Genomic DNA, 17,959 nt, shown 5'->3' with positions numbered 1-17,959 from the left:
TCGGGACGTGTGGAAAATGATCAGATAAGGAGTTGGAATTTCGGGCAGCAAAACGTCCAAAACTAGGGTACTGAGTTAGTGATCGAAGACAATATTTTCCTATTGCTGCAACGTCAGTGTTCTTCGATGACATTTGAAATCGTCAGTAATTGAGTAATTGTTTGAAAATTTAACTCGATTGATGTTTAGATATTCACGCCATTGGGATGAAAATATGACTTTAACTGCATAATAGGATGTTATTCCGTTGTTTAGTGAGGAGACATAACGAACGTCCCTGTCCACTTATTAGCACTTACTAAGCGGGCTTCCCTCTGAATGCTAAATGGTTCACCCCATCCAGCATATAGCCATTAGAACACGCTCCTTCTGGGGCGATCATTTGCTTAACAAAATTCTCTGTCTAAATTACAAAAGATAAATCCCCTCGTAGAGTCTAGCTTTCAACATCTGACATAGGTCTGTATTCACAACCATCATGATACGAATTTTATTGAGCTTGCGTTCCGAGAGAAACGTTACTGTTTATAGCCTCCGCTGCCACACAGTGTGAATAAACGCTGAATTCGTGTGAATCATAATAATTATAGCTGTCACATAGACAATTTTACCATGGTTAAAACAAGCTATGGATTACGATCATCGCTGAAGAATTTTTGCATCCCAGAAACTATCTTTTGTTTGTACGACTATCGCGCTCAGTGTACTTTCAAACTTTTCCACGTTGAAATACCGATCCGTAAAAAGATACTTAAGCTTTGTAACATCATCACTAAATCGTAAAGAATTAAGCAAAGCCATCGTTGATTGAAAATGAAATTTAAAAGAGACGCACTGTGTGCGTAGTCCCCCTGGAATGCCCTCAGCGTGGCCACGCCTGATTTACAACACATTTTTCCGATGCGAAATCAGTTAGCTACGAATGATTTTCACATCGACTGGTGTTAGGGGAAGAGTTGAGTAGCTTCGTTATACATGTAGGTAAAATGTTTTCAGTTCAGCTTATACGATCCTGGATAAAAGAAACCCATCCATGGAAATTTGTACTGTGTTCAGAGATATATTCCTGACGTTCAATGGATCACTCACTCCATACACGACGTAAATCTGAAAACTGTTTTATTTCACTGTCTATCTTCAGATAGGGATCTTTCAGCTTGTCTCTGTATATACCTGACTCATTGGAGACGTCGATGCGTCTTCTTTTCATGTACAAATACGTCATATTCATGCAAAGTTGTGAATGACATTTTTCAGAGCACGGTGACAGGATTGTCAAAAATGACGGTTCTTAGAGAGGAAGAAACAAGCAAGGTTGTTTTGACGAAGTTGTTTGATTCTATGATGAAGTTCAGATTGGTTTGACAGCGAAGACAGGACAAATGTTTGAAGTACACGACGCTACCGAGTTGGTAAATGACATAAAACAATGAAATTTGCTTACTTTAACCAACATTCAATGAGGTTCGACCATCATGGCAACTTGTCAACTAGTGCAATCATTCTGACAGCGGTAGATAACACGCGGATGTTTAATTTAAAATACCATAATAAGGAGTCAATGTGGCCACGGTTAGATCACTGAAAGCAGGAGAATTTCAAACCCATTGGAAGATTAAACATTAGCGCACATAATGGTTGTCGTGAAGTAGAAGGGTCTATTACCTTTGTTCCATGGAATATACTTTGGAACATTTCACTTGAGGTAGTACGCGCCTCGAAAGTGAAAGACTTCAGCTTTTGCTCAAACTTTCCTCAATAAAACTTTCTACCATTCTATTCACCAATCGAGAATAAAAATCAGGGACCGTCGTACAAATTTCGGTACTAGAAACACAAATTACCTACCGATATTAGCGATTCAAAATGGCCGCCACCACTGCGTTAACTCCATGTGGAAAAATATAATTTTATATTTTCGAAAAAACTAAGACGGTTGAAATTTTTACTTCAAGAACCCCCATAAGTGGTAGAACAGGAAGGACTTGCGAAAGTTGAAGAGTTCGAATGTATGTCCCTAAGGCACATTCATACCTTAAAAAAAACAAGGTTTATGTCGGGAAAATAACCGTAGGTTTTACTTGTAGATGTTTGCTTGAGTCTACTCTAGTTACAGTGATGAGCAGACGACCCTGAGACGAAAGTGACAGCAAATCTTCGGAGAAAAGTTGTCTTGCATTATGTGAGTTGAAACATATGCAATCGGTGATGTGTATCACGTACTACTAGATCACGCGAGAAAGTTTATTATCGTTCGCTGCGACTTTCATTCAGTTTCAACTGCTTCTTTTGACGTGCAAATTGGACCCAAAATTGGCATGTTCTTGGCGAAATCAGGCGAAATTGACGACGGTGTAATTTTCTGGCGCCAACGAATCAATGTGAATCAAAAAATGGAAACACTACTCTTTGGGTGGAAAGGTGAAATCGTTTCTCTTATAACTATTTTTTTCATTTTTTAGATGTCAATGCTGTCCAACTCTCTCGCTGACTTTATCATCACTTGCACGATAAACATTGTCGTGATATTTTTAAATGGTGTAAAGTTAAAATTGAAGATAAATGTCAGTAAAAAATCGAGTCGTGAACACTTTCAGTGAACTCACACACATTTCCGTTCACTTGTCTGTTCGTAATTTTAATTGTCTTTATCACAGTACTTTTCTTTGCTTACTGTCCTCGATCCTGTTGTCTTGCATCTGTTCATCTGTCACTATCTTCTGCTTTGCCATCTCTTCTCCATCCATATCTTTGTATCTGCCTCTCTGTTACTATGCACGTCTGCCATTCCCTGTATGTATGTATGTATGTATGTATGTATGTATGTATGTATGTATGTATGTATGTATGTATGTATGTATGTATGTATGTATGTATGTATGTATGTATGTATGTATGTATGTATGTGTGTGTGTGTGTGTGTGTGTGTGTGTGTGTACGTACGTACGTACGTACGTCGGTCGGTAGGTAGGTAGGTAGGTAGGTAGGTATAGGTAGGTACGTCGGTCGGTAGGTAGGTAGGTAGGTAGGTAGGTATAGGTAGGTGTGTATGTATCTCTCTCTCTCTCTCTCTCTCTCTCTCTCTCTCTCTCTTTCTACTCTCCCCCAAGTGTCAACTTTTATTATGTTTTAAAGACAGATCGACTGATATGCACCCCTTAAAATAACATTCTTAAAAGTACAACCCTAGATGATTTAGGTGTTGTCGCTTCAATCGTTATTTCCTCACATACTGAGCAGCGAAGTGAATCATAAAATATACGACAACCCCAACAAATGATGCTGATTGTAAAACAGATAAAATTCTCGATATTTCTAGCTGTACAAATGCCCCCAGATAACCATAATGATATTGCACCGGTAGGTTTATCTGAAGAATGTATCGGAAACTTGTTGTTGAAGGACAAGTCTGAGCCATGTGGTTACTGACATGAATTGTTAAACACAAGCGCCATATTCAGTTTTTCGTGATCGGAAACTCTAACGTTACAAAATTTCCCATTCATGTTGATAAGGACCTTTTAATCTTATTGTTTATTGTATACATTCAAGTTCATAATTGAAGTATGTTTATTTTTGTTATAAATATACATTATTAATGTTAAAATCAATTACAATTTTTCAGTATTTCAATCAGGTTTCATCGTAAATGTTCTCGATACTTCAAGACACCAGAGTTTCTACAGTTAAGTGATACGTGGATATGATATCATACGTTAATGATTTCATTAGTCCATGCAAAACAATAGCCTTAGGGCGAGCTGCATTGTTTGAAAGAAATGTCGCCATTCCATCAATTCAATTTAGATGAAGACCCGGGCCTTCAGAAACAAGAACACAAACTGAAATAGTGGTCACTCATTAAGAAGCACTGCGAAAAAAATCTCAAAACAGATTTTCCCCTAGGGTTAGCTACACATGCGCATAGCATCTACGGAGACTAGAGTCGAGAACTGAACCAATATTGGAATCTCAAATCGGAGTTAAGTGCTTTTTGCCCAGGGATATGGAATTGACTACACAATCTGTCTGCGAATATCACAGATGCACTGTTACAAACAATCCTGGCTGATTCAGCCATGGAAGAATTGCGCACAGACGAATGCAGTCTGATGTAGAAAGTAATGTCTCCCACCTTTAAACAGACAACCTTGGCGTCTCTCATTAGAGACGTTGGACAATAAGGAAAATTACAGCGAAGGCAATTGCATGGCAAGGAAAATAGAGATATGGTTTGATTTGGTCGGAAACGTCCATTTTTCATGTCTGACAATTCCATGGTCGATAGCATAAGTAAAATCTTTATATAAAGGCTTCGTTGATGAATAATAATTACACTTTTTGCGTATTATTACTCCAAGTTGAATGTTCAAAAAATATATACATTACTACCTTGCAGATGAAGCCAGCTTATACACACAGATGTGTCGCTTCGCCTCAGAGTCAGTAACACGTGTTTTGTTTGTTGTTGTTTTTGTTTTTGTGGTTCTGAGTTTTCGCTTATTCCTTAGGAATCTTTGAGGAGGTCGAAATAGGGCAACTCCAGTGAGTACTGAAAGATTTAAAAGAATGGTCACATGTCTTGTATGCTTCCGGTTCTGATATTGCTTGGTTAATCAGTGTGCTGCGAAAGATACGCGCCAACCGTCTTCAAGTCTTCAGATTTGAGTGTTTGAAATGTTCTGTTAAAACCTCACATAATTAGAATCGTTTACCCAGCTGTTCCTGTCCTCTTCAATAACGCATGTACTTTGTCAAACTCAATTTAGCCCATCGATGTAATTTAATCAGAGCACACAAATTTCATATACATATTTCTGCAAACTGTAATTTCTGCCGCAAAACGCTGGCGGCCAACAGACGGTCTAGGAATTGACTGATATAAAATCGATACCAAGTATGTCACGTTTTTCGTTAAGCGAACGAATATGACCTATCGAATATATTCTTTTAAGAAACTGTAACACGGGATCATTTCAAACTAACGGTCTCATTTAAAATTTTGTTCTCTTCTTTTTAATTGGTGCACTTTAAAGCCTGTTCTCCTTATTTGTCAGCAAAATTTAAGGCGATAACGTTTTGAATTTTCACAACTTTGCCTTTATCCTTTCATTCAGATAAAAAGAATAATTGATGAATTTGCATAATTCAATAAAGAGTTGAGAATGTGTAATGAGTTTTAAAGGCAGGTACACGTATGTCTATTTGAATGGATGGATGGATGGATGGATGGATGGATGGATGGATGGATGGATGGATGGATGGATGGATGGATGGATGGATGGATGGATGGATGGATAGATGGATGGATGGATGGATGGATGGACGGATGGATGGATGGCTAGATGGATGGATGGATGGATAGATGGATGGATAGCTCGATCGATAGGTGGATGTGATATGTATATACGTACATAAATGTACGTCCCTCCGTCCGTCCGTCCATCCGTCTGTCGTACGTATGGATGGATGGATGAATGTTAGTTTTACAGATGTTGTCAGCGTTATTAACTATAATAGGGTCAGGCTGTCTCCGCATTAATATGGTGACCGATGGATAGCTGACAGCTACTTACGTCACAAAATTTATTAACTGTCACTCTGTCAAGAGCGGTCGCATCTTCTTGGATAATTGCATTCGTCGAGTCTCGAAAACTGACCTATCTACGGCAATTCTTCAAGCCTGGCGTTTATATTAATTATTTTAGCCCAATCCAATGGTTAGACTGATATTCATACTGTTACAACCAGCTGTTATCGACTTACAATCAAGATATTCCCGCGCAAAACCAGATGCTTGAGACCAGATTCTTGAGACCTATCTTGCCAGATCATTTCGTTTTGCTGATTTCAACGGCTCCTTACAGAATACAGAGGTAGATATGACAGCATATGAACTCTGAACTTTAAAGTGGCACTCCCATTTGGTAACATTTTTAAAACACATTTTTTTGGTGCCAACGGTCGATATTTGACGTGGCGACTGCACGCGGATCGCGAGATATCGATAAAAACATGTCTTCAAAAAAGTAAAAGTTTGAATTCCGGTGGCCCACCTAAATTCAGCTTCCGAACATCGAACGTTCGGCACTGGGGCCATTATCAACTAACCTATGGAGTACGAGTCTACACTGACGCTGCTTTACGCCACAGTACCACTTGCCTCGGTGATCGGTTATGCCCCATGGGAGAAAGTTGAGTCTTACTGACTTGGTGATAAAACGAAAAACAACTTTTGCTGATTCCACCAGAATTCGTATAGGTGACTAGCCAAGTTACGTGTGGTTGATACATGCGGCTACCGCGTGGTATGCATAGACTAGACGCATACCACGCGCGCGGCGAACCACGCGTACTGTGTGGCAGACGACAAAATGTAGTCACCGGAGGCGGCTAATATTTAACACGTAAAAACTTATGTTTTTGTGTTATTGGTTAAAAATATAATACCACTGAGTAGAAGTTTTCAAAAACTGACCTGTGGTAAAGGCATAATGCTGTATATAATGTCTTCGCAGTGGGAGGTAAAATTGCGTCGTTCGAACTTATTATGGACTCCCTAGAATATCGTCAATCAGCACAACAACAAACCTTCGGTGGATTTCGCGTCATAATCAGAAACGATCGTAAAACTTCGGATGTGAAAAATACGCTCGGGAAATGACATGTTTTTATCGATATCTCGCGATCCGCGCGCAGTCGCCACGTCAAATATCGACCGTTGGCATTAAAAAGATGTGTTTTAAAATGTTACCAAACGGGAGTGCCTCTTTAATAGCTGTAAATTTAACTATGCAAACACCGTTAATGGCACAAGAGAACCATTAGAATAATATTCGTAAACAAGACCTTTTATCTCTTTCAAGCTCTTTTTTGTTAAATAAACTGCGCTCGGCTTATTAATTTTTCAAGCATATGCTGTTACAAGAGATATCCAATTACATAAGACATAAATATCTAATGATGTAGATTGGCCTCGAACGCTATTGCATCGGTACACTGTATCACAAAATAGATTCTACTGAATGGCGCCAAAATTAGGTTTGTTAATGAGTGCATACGTGATTGGCACAGTAATAAATTAGCGCTCATGTAGAGCAAAATATTTCGTGATGGTATTTTGTTAAAACTGCAAGGTATCAATATCAATATCAATATCAATTTATTTTTTCAATATACCTTAAGCCAGATAAGACATCATCTGACAGTTGCTTAAATGTGACAGAACCGTTGATCTACTGAATATTTGCAATCTAAAACAAGGACCTGTATTCCGCTGCTGCGAACAAACACCGTAGTACCGGAGCTCATTTCTTATTATTATATTTGACTCAAGTCATTTAACAAAAATGTTTTACGGTCTATGTTCGTTTTGATGCATATTGTACGGTATCCTTCGATTTGCCCGTCAAATCTTAGCTTTCGAGTGTTGCATTAATTCGAGAAACAAGCCGACACCGTTATTTTGTTTTTGGTGCCACAGAGACTTATAGAAACAGAGTGGATACAAACGTTGGCATTGAAGCAACTCAGAGTTTGTCAGAGCTGGGTAGACTCGTTATTTACCTCAAGACAATGCAAAATGAAGACAGCTATCATCGAGTAGAGGTGCACATGAAAAGTTGTTTGATGAAATGAGATTTTTAGAAAAGCGAAGAAAACACATCAAAGTCTCAGAGAGACGAAGACGCCGACAGACATGCTTCATTATGTATGTCATATTCATAACCTTAAGTAGAAATAGTTTGACACAAAAAAGAAGATATATCGACGCTAGATAAAAAAGATTTTAATGATGTGCTCCGTATGTTCACAAAGTAAAGCGCATGGCATGAGAAGTGCTTCTTCTCAAGTCGACGTTCTAATGGCTTGCAATGGAACGTGACTAAGAAGCTTAATTCATACGCTCCACCGCTACCATGTCTACCCAGGTTTGTAGCCTGGAGAACGGCGAATATGAGAAGTGTTAGACTATAATTGCGTGCGATATCTCGCAGCTACAGAGACGACCTTCCAAGCAGATGGTTCTACCCTGGAATTACAATCACAAAGAGCCCGGTAGAGAGAGTTTCCATTGATTTTAGCCACCGCTGAGTCTCTTTGCATTTGTTCCAAGAAGCTGCCCTCGGGTGTCCAAGATTGAAGAAGTATTACTTTCTTATTTAAGTCAAACTGATACAGCAGTTCCATATTACAAATAGACAAGACACTAGTCTACCCATGCAAACTATTCTGACGTCTTTGTGTTGTCGATGATACTTTATTTCTTCTACGTTTCCTGTGTCATGAATTACTCCAATTAACGATCAAGGTCATATCACTGTGTTTCAGTGAATCGGTACGACGGAAATGCATCTTCAAAGTTCAAAATGCAACTCAGATCGAACTACAACCTCATAGACTTAGTGGCGTGTCTCTGCATGAGCGCCATTTTGTTTTCTGTAATGGTCAGTCCACCCATTACAAATATTCAGTAATGCATTACACATTTGTGATGTGAAAACGACATGTATGAGTCTATGTAGACTTATGATTCAATATCCGTAAACATTGCGTCAAATTTAGTTTGCGGACGATTTTGCTTCTAATGTAAAAAGTAAACTATACAAGATAAAACAGATAGATTGTAAAATACACGTCGAGTGGAAATCAATATTTCCGACGACTCTCATTCCTGGAATTATTATCAGTGAACTTTGAGTTACGAGTGAAGATCGCCATTTTATACAAATATGAAACTCTTTTCTAGCAAGAATCGATGTCATAAAAACCAACCCTGGCGCCATGAGTCGATCGATTGTTCACAATTTCAAATTATGTGTCAAAAGGGCATAAGACATATTCTTCTCCTTCATCTTTAAAATACATGATAACTGGTGACTTTTACTTAAATTTCATTGGACGAAATTATTTGATTAAAAAATTTATACCAGGGATTTAAAGCAAATGCGAGTGTTTTACATCTATTAGAGAAAAACTTAAGTTTTGATAAATGACGAATTATGAATAATTCAAAGTCATACAATAATATGAAGATAAGTGATGCAATATGCTGTATGGACCCAAAGCCGATATGAATCTTTCTCCTAAGAGAGCATAAAAGCTTTCTTTTCAGGAACTGATTTTGCATTTACTGTAAAGAAAGAGATGTTAGACTAAAACAAGCGTCACACGGCAACGGGTGGACTGTACATTCCATGTGTATTTTAATAATTCCATCGGGAGTATTCCAGTCAATTATCAGCGCAATTCCAGCACATGTGGCAGCTGATATCCTTCTTAGCTGATTCAAATGCCATTCCGGCACTTTACCGCTGAGATGATGTCCATTTGGAAAAATAACACTGTGACATCAGAAGTGAGCGTCGATAAACATTTCTATTTCGGCTTTAAGAATTTTCGTAATGTGTTTAGTTACAAAAGTTTCTATTATCGTAATTCACATGGTCATGTCCGAAAATTTGATTCACTCTCACGAATTGCAACAATGTAAAAACATGAAATTGAATTAACTTGAACTTTCGCGTTGTTAAGTGACATCTCACGATCACAAAGAGAGCCATTATCCGTTGTTTCTTAGATTTACAGTAAGTTAATGAGAGCAGGGTTCGTGTAAAGGTAGCTGGCCTGATTGTGTTTGATACAGGATTCCTTTGAAATGAAATGAATTGGATGTAATTGGCTTTTGTCATGGCTTCCGTTGATTCTATCAAGGGTAAAATGAATTGCAATTTTACCTGATGTTCCATCATCATAGACGTGGTTAATGTTTGATTAAGACCTCTTCCCATCAGCGTAATATTGGCCTAACTGTTCTTCTCTCCCACACCCGCGCTTGTTCTCTCTCTCTCTCTCTCTCTCTCTCTCTCTCTCTCTCTCTCTCTCTTCTCTCTCTCTCTCTCTCTCTCTCTCTCTCTCTCTCTCTCTCTCTCTCTCTCTCTCTCTCTCTCTCTCTCTCTCTGTACCATTTACTGCGCATCTCTGTACGTCATGATTGTGTCTGGCTTGGTAGGCCGACATAAGAAACTATATAAGTAGCTGTATACACTGAAAGCTGCATCATTGCATTTATGAATAGTTAATTAGGGCATCAATTCAGAAGGTCAGGAGATGAAGTATTTGATTTATTATTTGAGTAAAATGTTACATTTCTTTACCCTTTTAATTCTATTACTTCGATATTTTTACCTGGGCTCTTAAGAGAAGACTTTAATTAAGAATTCATGATGGTGTTTAATAAATGACATAGCAGTGAGAGTGACAGTCTTGAGAGTGTCGAGTCATGAGTACATCCTGCCCAGACTGATAAGATACAACTACATCACGATCGGTCTGGGTAAAAGGACTTCTATTATTTACCAATCGATAATGTAAGATGTTCCCTGAAGAGTTCTAGTCCCACGATGATGGCTTATGGCTCGTTCATGCGAAATTCTCTCTATTCAACAACGTCCACGTCGATCTGTTCGCTCAGACAGAAATAATTCTATATTTACAGCAGCGACCTCTGCAAGCTCTGACGACAAACCTGTATTGAGCGAAGGTTCAGGGAGATACACCCTCCCCATATTGCGTCGATCACTATCTTACATATGTATAAATATTATATTTTCAGCGTGTGTACTGTGCAGAGACTTTCTGCCTGAAATGAAGAGATGCTACAGTTCATGATGGACAAGTTTATGATGCATGCGTTGAACCCATTGATGTACATGTTGGAAAAACTGTAATTTGGGACACTTCATGTTACGATAATGCGTTCTACGACCATTTTAAAAGAAAAGGAAAAAAATGTGAATGTTTTAAAGCAGAAGTTACCTGCAGTCATATCGCCATACAGATATAGAGCAAGGTTTGTTTTTTCATTAACAAAGGACAAAAGTTTAGTACGGTTCACTTGAATTATGCGTCGCAGCCAGCTTTTCTGACTGCCTACTCTCTGTGATCATTATAAATGTCGTCATGTTGATTTATGTTGATGGAATACCAAATGGTGTTGTATTTGTTCATACAAGAAATTTTGCAGTTTGTCTTCCGAAACTAAGAACACTTTTTATTCAATTAACCGATAATTTATAGCGATAAGTGAAGTATTATTGCGGGGACTATAAAAATATAGAACACGTGGGTGTGTGTGCTTACGATCACTATTGATTGCCAAAGAATGGTAAGGGGCATATTCTGTGTGGAGAAAATATGAAGTAATCTCAAAACTAAAATATGGACGAAATGCTTGTAAAAAGTACGGTTTCCAATGACACCTGTTAAAAGGCTGCGCTGTCAAAAAAGAGCGTTTGTAGAAAAATATCGACATGTCATAAACTAAATGTTATTTGCTTCGAATAACACGATTACTGCAGAAAAGGCATTGAAAACTAATGACTATTACGTGACCCTCAGTGGTAATTAAAAAACTGAGACAAATGTTGAAGTCATGAGACTGCCTTGTAGACCTGTTTGTACTGAATTCCACCCATTCGAACAAAGTATTTTCAATTGTGCTAATTTCAAGAGACCTTTGAAATGGGAGAAACTTATTGAATTTTGTCGACGAAAAATATTGTCAAGTCCCAGTGATTTGTTTTCATGAACGTCTAATAAAAATGTATCTCGTAGGTTCTTTTTCTTTGATTGACTTGTCAAAATGCACTGTTGTTACAGTAGCAAAATGTCTGACTTGCTGAAATGATTGTAAGACAATTCAGGGCAACTCTCATACCACGACAACCTTTCAATGCAGTATCAAGAATAGCTATCTTTGTTTAATAACGACTTACGTCAAGTGTAATTTGAAGAACTTTTAATTCATACTGACAGCCGCGCGCTATCGAAATGTGACTCAGAAAGATGAATATGAATTATAAATTGTTGTTGTTACACACTTTTCAGTAACAGAGTTGGGAACTTGAATCCTGCAGAATCATATTGATGATGCTATTGTATACTTAAGTAGTGGCAATTAAAGAGCGCAATGATCGGCCTATTGTAGCTGACTAATTGAGTTAACCTGATTGGTTCGATGGCATCACATGATCAGCTGACCATTATACACTAGTAACGATGCATTTGAGGTGACATTAAAGAAGTAACATTCCTAACGAGGTCGCAGTCTCCGTAGGCGTTTAAGGTAGTATGCGCCTCGAAAGTGAAAGACTTAAACTTTTACTTAAACTTTCCTCAATGAATATTTCAACCATTCTCTTTCAAAATAAAGAATAAAATTGGGGGTCACCGTGCAAATTATGGTCCCAGAGAAACAAATTACCCAAGATTTACCGAGATTTGAAATTCAAAATGGCTGCCATCCCTGTGTTAACTCTATGGAGAAAAAATGAAATTTTCGATTTTCGGAAACTGATACGGTGAATTTTTTTTGACACCAAGAGTTCTAAAATAAGCCCCCACAAGTGGTGGACCACAAAAGAACTGTACAAGTTTGAGAGTCCAAATATCTGTCCCCGAGGCGCATTGTACCTAAAACCACAGAGTGGCAACGGCTATTGTTTAAGGCGTGAAGCGGTTACGTAAGCAATCCATGTTTGTCTCGCCTTACGAAGCTCTTGGCTCTCTTTTCCGAAGAGTGCCGACCATGCACCCTTCGGTAATTTTCGGATTTTCACCAATTGTTAAGCGAAAGTATGTTCGACAAAGTTTGTGTTGTTGTTGTCGTGTGGTGCTGATCGGAATTGATGTGCTGGCGAAAACGGGAGTGTTTTGAGCTTCAGGAAAGTGAGTTTTACCGTTTTAAAAATTCCTCTCATATTTTTATGAATATATAATGAGTGTGTTTGAACCAAATTTGATACTGTCTGGTTTTACTCAATGGTTTACGGTCAGTCACACCGTCTTTTACACGTGCGTCTAGGAAGGACATGTTTATGAAACTGCTGGCGTGTTATGTTTTGATTGGCGTGAAGCAGTGTTTCTGGCCTGAGAGCTCACAAAGTAACTATGGTTGCTACGTGACTGGCAGTACGATGCCATCTCGTCGTATTTTTCGCATAATCTCGTGTAATTATCAACCACAAACAAAGCCTCCAAAAAGTTTAACACCTTTGAAGCTCATTTTAATATGAAAAGCCAATAGTCTACCGAGACGACCATGGAACAAAAGGCATACAAACGTTGCCACTCTATGTTACTCTGTGCTAAAACGTGCCCTGCCTAAACATTTGTACTTTGTAGGGTAGTCGACCTTTCGCTACTAACATTTGTTTCTATGTTAGCAAAGCATTTCGTGTGATTAACTGGAAAATGGGGATACATGAAATGTCTAAATGGCCATATTTTGAACACTCTGCACTCTGATGACAATGGAACATTTCTCAAATGCTAAACTTGAAGTAATCTTTGTTTTAATCGATGTTTTATTGATCAGGAATGTTTTCCGCCGATGAAACATTTGCTTTTGAATGAAAGGTCAAATTTCTTCCCCGGTTCATCATATTTTATATTGTCTGGTCGGACAGGGTAATATCTGCCTCAATGAGCTGAAAGCCTTGCAAAGACACTCCTGATATTTCATACAATAACGTGATGCCATGTTTTTCATCTTTGAGACATATTCATTGTTTTTGGTTTCTTTTCTTTCCAGGGTATGTTCATAGTGGCGTTTCCTTATTCAGTGCTCCACGGTGGCTACTGGGCAATAGTGGTTCTTCTCGGCATAGCGTATATCTGCTGTTGGACCGGTAAAATCCTGGTGTATTGCCTCTACGAGGAGGACGAACAGACGGGAGAAAAAGTTCGCGTTCGAAATACATACGTGGACATCGCTGAGGCAGTGTGGGGGAAGCAAAAAGGCGCACAGGTTGTTCATGCTGCTCAGTTTGTAGAACTGATAATGACGTGTATTCTGTACTTGGTTCTGTGCGGGGACCTCTTAAAGAATAGTTTTAAGTATTCGGGGGTGCCGGAGAGCGCATGGACAATCATAGCATGTTTCTTTTTAATACCATGCGCGTTTCTTCGAAATCTGAAATCAGTGTCCCGTCTTAGTATGGGGTGCACTGTCGCTCATATCTTTATCAACATCATCATTATTGGCTACTGTTTGACCAGGATCAAACATTGGCACTGGTCAGAAGTTCGCATCCTGGTCGATATCAAGCTGTTCCCTGTCGTTCTGGGCATCGTGGTGTTTAGCTACACTTCTCAGATCTTCTTGCCGAGTCTGGAAGGAAATATGCACGATAAAGAAAACTTTAACAAGATGATGCACTGGACTCACGGTCTTGCCGGAATCTTCAAGAGTCTCTTTGGTTACGTCGGCTTCTTAACCTGGGGAGCAGCTACTAAGGAAGTCATCACAGACAACCTACCAGGCGATGTTTTTCGCGCCATTGTCAACATTTTCCTTGTCGTCAAGGCTTTGCTGTCGTACCCGTTGCCCTACTACGCAGCTGTGGAACTTATCGAACGTTCTTTCTTCCAAGGACGACCAGAAACATACTTCCCATCATGCTATGCATTGGACGGCGCAATAAAAGTATGGGGTGTATTCCTCCGAAGTTTGTTAGTTGTACTTACTTTACTCCTGGCAATTTACATACCACACTTTGCAATACTAATGGGTCTTATAGGAAGTTTTACAGGCACAATGTTGTCGTTTATATGGCCCTGTTGGTTTCATTTAAAGCTAAAGTGGAACCAAATGCCCTTATATCAAAAATTCTTTGATTTTGTCATAATTTTGACTGGTCTTATTTGTGGAACAATCGGTATAATATACTCCGGTGAAGCATTAGTGGATGCCTACAAAGTTCCACTTGATGATTAATGTTTAGACTATTTCAACAATTGACTTGTAAATTATTGTATTGTAGATAGGATTACATTCAAATTATGGCACTGTGTGCCATTAATATATCTTCTAGGAGTATTTTGCATGCCTGGCTACAGTGCTCCATATAAATATATCAGCAACAATCGAATGAAATACGTTTCGTTCAGACTGAAAATTTTGATAATTTAAAAGCGGTTTGGGGTCAGGTACGTCAAATGATAAACGAGCAGAGGATTCAAGTCTGTATGTATGTAGGACGCGTGCAACAAAAATATCAATATGTGTCCTACCTCCATGAAAGTGGCAGACTAAAAGGCAGCTGTCTCGTTCCAAAGTAGAGTCGAAACGAAACTACATATCTGGTAGAAAACACATTCAAGCTTTCAGTCGCCAAACTCTGCGTCTGGTTTGTTTTTTAAACGTAACAGAGAAACTGCGCATGCGTACCTGACGATCAGGCCGCTTTCAGCAGACGACATCACCAGCTTGATACACGCAAAGTTATAAGATGTACATGTATTTCTGGGAAAGTGAAAGCAATGCAGATAAAGTGTTGTACTTTGTTTTATAGTTTTGACACATCTGTGTCTGAACGATGGTGTAAAAATTTCCGGAAGTTTTTTGAATGTCACATGTACAGACAGCATTATTTCAAGGGGCAATATTACTGTAATATAGATTAGCACACAGTGAGTTTTATCTTTGTTTTACAAAACATATAAGGCGCTTTAAATAAAATTACTTGTTTGACGTCCGCATGCTGGTAGGTTTTGAGAGAAAATTAAGAAAACAAAGAAAAATATTAACACTATTACAAATAAAAATATTGTTTTTCCAAAAGAAACCAGTTAAAAATTGAGCTAATGTTAATACACTTGTGTTTTTTGTCCGCGTTTGTTTGTTTCCCTGGCTGAGAGATTCTTCAAAAATCCAAGGACGGCAAACACAGAATTTTCTTTAAATCGCCTAATAGTAAAATCTTTGCAAAGGTAATTTACGCTTTTCTCTGAAATGAAAATTTTATATCAAATTAAGCTATCTTATTTTTAATCAGCTTCTATTACATCAACACCAGTGTGTCGCTAAGATTGGTCAAACTTACAGGATATGCAAATGACCAAAATTTCCTGATTTTGAGGATGCATTTTTGCTACTGTATTAAACTAGCTGAGGCCATTTGGTTGTTGAGTTGCCTTCCTTCAGATGACCTCGGTCGAACGTCATCTATGAGGGTTCAACGTTCATAACGTTTGTTTACGTTTCACAGTGTGATGACTGATTGTATTGAAGGTCAGATGATGGAAAAATAATTGTCTGACTTAGTACAATAGAACCTCTATCGTGTTTTGGAAGCCAGACCTTGATGTGTGCAGCGTAGAAGAGTTTACGATTAAAGAAGATTTTGCTTTATGGCATTCAAAATTAATTAAAACCACTTGTGTTTACAATCTTATTTCATTACAAAGTACAGTTATTCACAGGTTTATTTTCATTTTTATTTTTCATTTTTCTGACCATGTATAGTTGACATGATTATGAGAAAAAAAAAACTAAAAAATTTCTCTCTGATAACAAACATTATATTTTATCAGTGCTAAACTTGCTGGACTATTACTTCTTTCATTGCGATTTTGGAATACTTGTTTCATGTTATTCCATGTGTATAAAAAGCAATAGAGTTGCCTTGTATGAAAACACATGACACTTAGTTGAGTTCGAATCTCTGGTATGTAAGACTTGCCTTCTACCCAGCCCACTCCAACCCCGACTGTCAGGGCTTTAGAACACCGGGGGGTTCTCATTCCTGATTTGCCTAAGGGTGTACTCTAGCTCGTTCCAACTACAAACTCTACAATTTTCCGTAAAATCGGGGTGCAAAAGTTCACATATTTGACCCGCATAGCAGCGTCAAAACACTATATTTTCTACGAAATTATCGGCCCAAATTGTACTGGAGGCAAAAACTGGGGTCAAAAGTCAACTGGAGACAACGGGGCATATCAATGAGTGAAGAACAAATTGACAACGAAGTCATGTTTAAAACTTGTTTTCATCATTCTCAACATTATTAAATGAACCCATTTCAAAGCTGACACAATCATTCACTATTTTTGTTTGCTGATCAACGCTTACTGTAATCAAAAGTTTGAAATGTGGAACGCATGCTTTGGTATCTGCACACTTTTTATCGCAATGATGCGGCATTGTGTAGAGCAAAGCTGAGGAAAGCGTGTTCTCAACGTGTGCTTTCTGATCAATAATGTGTGAACCTCCTAGATCTTGCCCAGTTTGCATGAAAGGCTTGGCTGTAGTGATAGCCTGGGGTAAAATTGTTAGAGTTTTTCTAAAGAGGAAACATTATTCAAAGTGGACAGGTGCTCACAATTTCCAAGGGCTTTTTATGCGACAAATCTGATAAGAACTACCGCTACAGAGTGTAAAACGAGTGACGTTTACTTAGAACCTGCCGAATGTGTAAGGTAATTACACTGGATAAGGAGAGAAAAACATTATCGAAATCGGTGTATGAAAATTCACGGCTCGTTTAATTGTCGCGCTTCATTTATTCTTAAACAAGACAGACCGTTTGTCTTGATTTTTATCACATGATTCTTGATAAGAGTCAACGTAGTTTTAAATTTATTTACCTGACATTATTTTTCTTGGAATTTTAATCAGGAAAAAGTTGCCAACATCGAGGATGAAAATTCGTGAATACGTAGACGCCAGTGTTGTTTTTTTGGCATCCGTCCAGAATATCGCACGTTTGCTTCTTAATATATGTACCGCCGTAGGATATTACCTTGCCACGGGAATAAAAATGAGGTCATCACAGAGGCGAAATGGTCAAAATTTGGTGGCACGCCCTCTTTTGTTCAAAGATCGACGAATGCCACTTGGTGCTACTGCAAAATTTTTGAGCAATTTATCGTGAATCGATACGCGGTACGCGAAGACGATTCTCACTGACTGTGTACATCGGTAACTGTTGTTGTACGAACCGCTCCAAACTTAAAAAGAGCACAAGAATGTTAAAACTGCAGATTTGTCACTTGCTTGAACATAATTTTCTTCAATTGCCATGCACTTAGCAAGCTACACATTCAACTGGATGTAGGAAAATTACTGTCGTTTTGAAACTTTTGTGAATTTCTTTAATCTACTTCTGAATAA

General features: G+C 38.4%; 1 protein-coding gene across 2 annotated transcripts in view; it reads left to right on the top strand.

The window, feature by feature from the left end:
- The window catches only part of LOC139134097 (vesicular inhibitory amino acid transporter-like), a 44,019-nt gene extending 27,537 nt beyond the window's left edge, over positions 1 to 16,482 (top strand). Inside the window, exon 2 of one of the 2 annotated variants that reach the window (XM_070701005.1) lies at positions 13,595 to 16,482. In XM_070701005.1, the coding sequence (XP_070557106.1) occupies positions 13,595 to 14,779 (1,185 nt within the window). In that variant the 3' untranslated portion in view covers positions 14,780 to 16,482. The remainder of the gene's footprint in view (positions 1 to 13,594) is intronic. The other variant, XM_070701006.1, reaches the window with a different exon arrangement.
- The last annotated feature ends 1,477 nt before the right edge of the window (positions 16,483 to 17,959 follow it).

Source organism: Ptychodera flava, chromosome 5 (genome assembly GCF_041260155.1).
Source record: "Ptychodera flava strain L36383 chromosome 5, AS_Pfla_20210202, whole genome shotgun sequence".
NCBI lineage: Eukaryota > Metazoa > Hemichordata > Enteropneusta > Ptychoderidae > Ptychodera > Ptychodera flava.
This window is presented reverse-complemented; position numbering and strand designations above follow the sequence as displayed.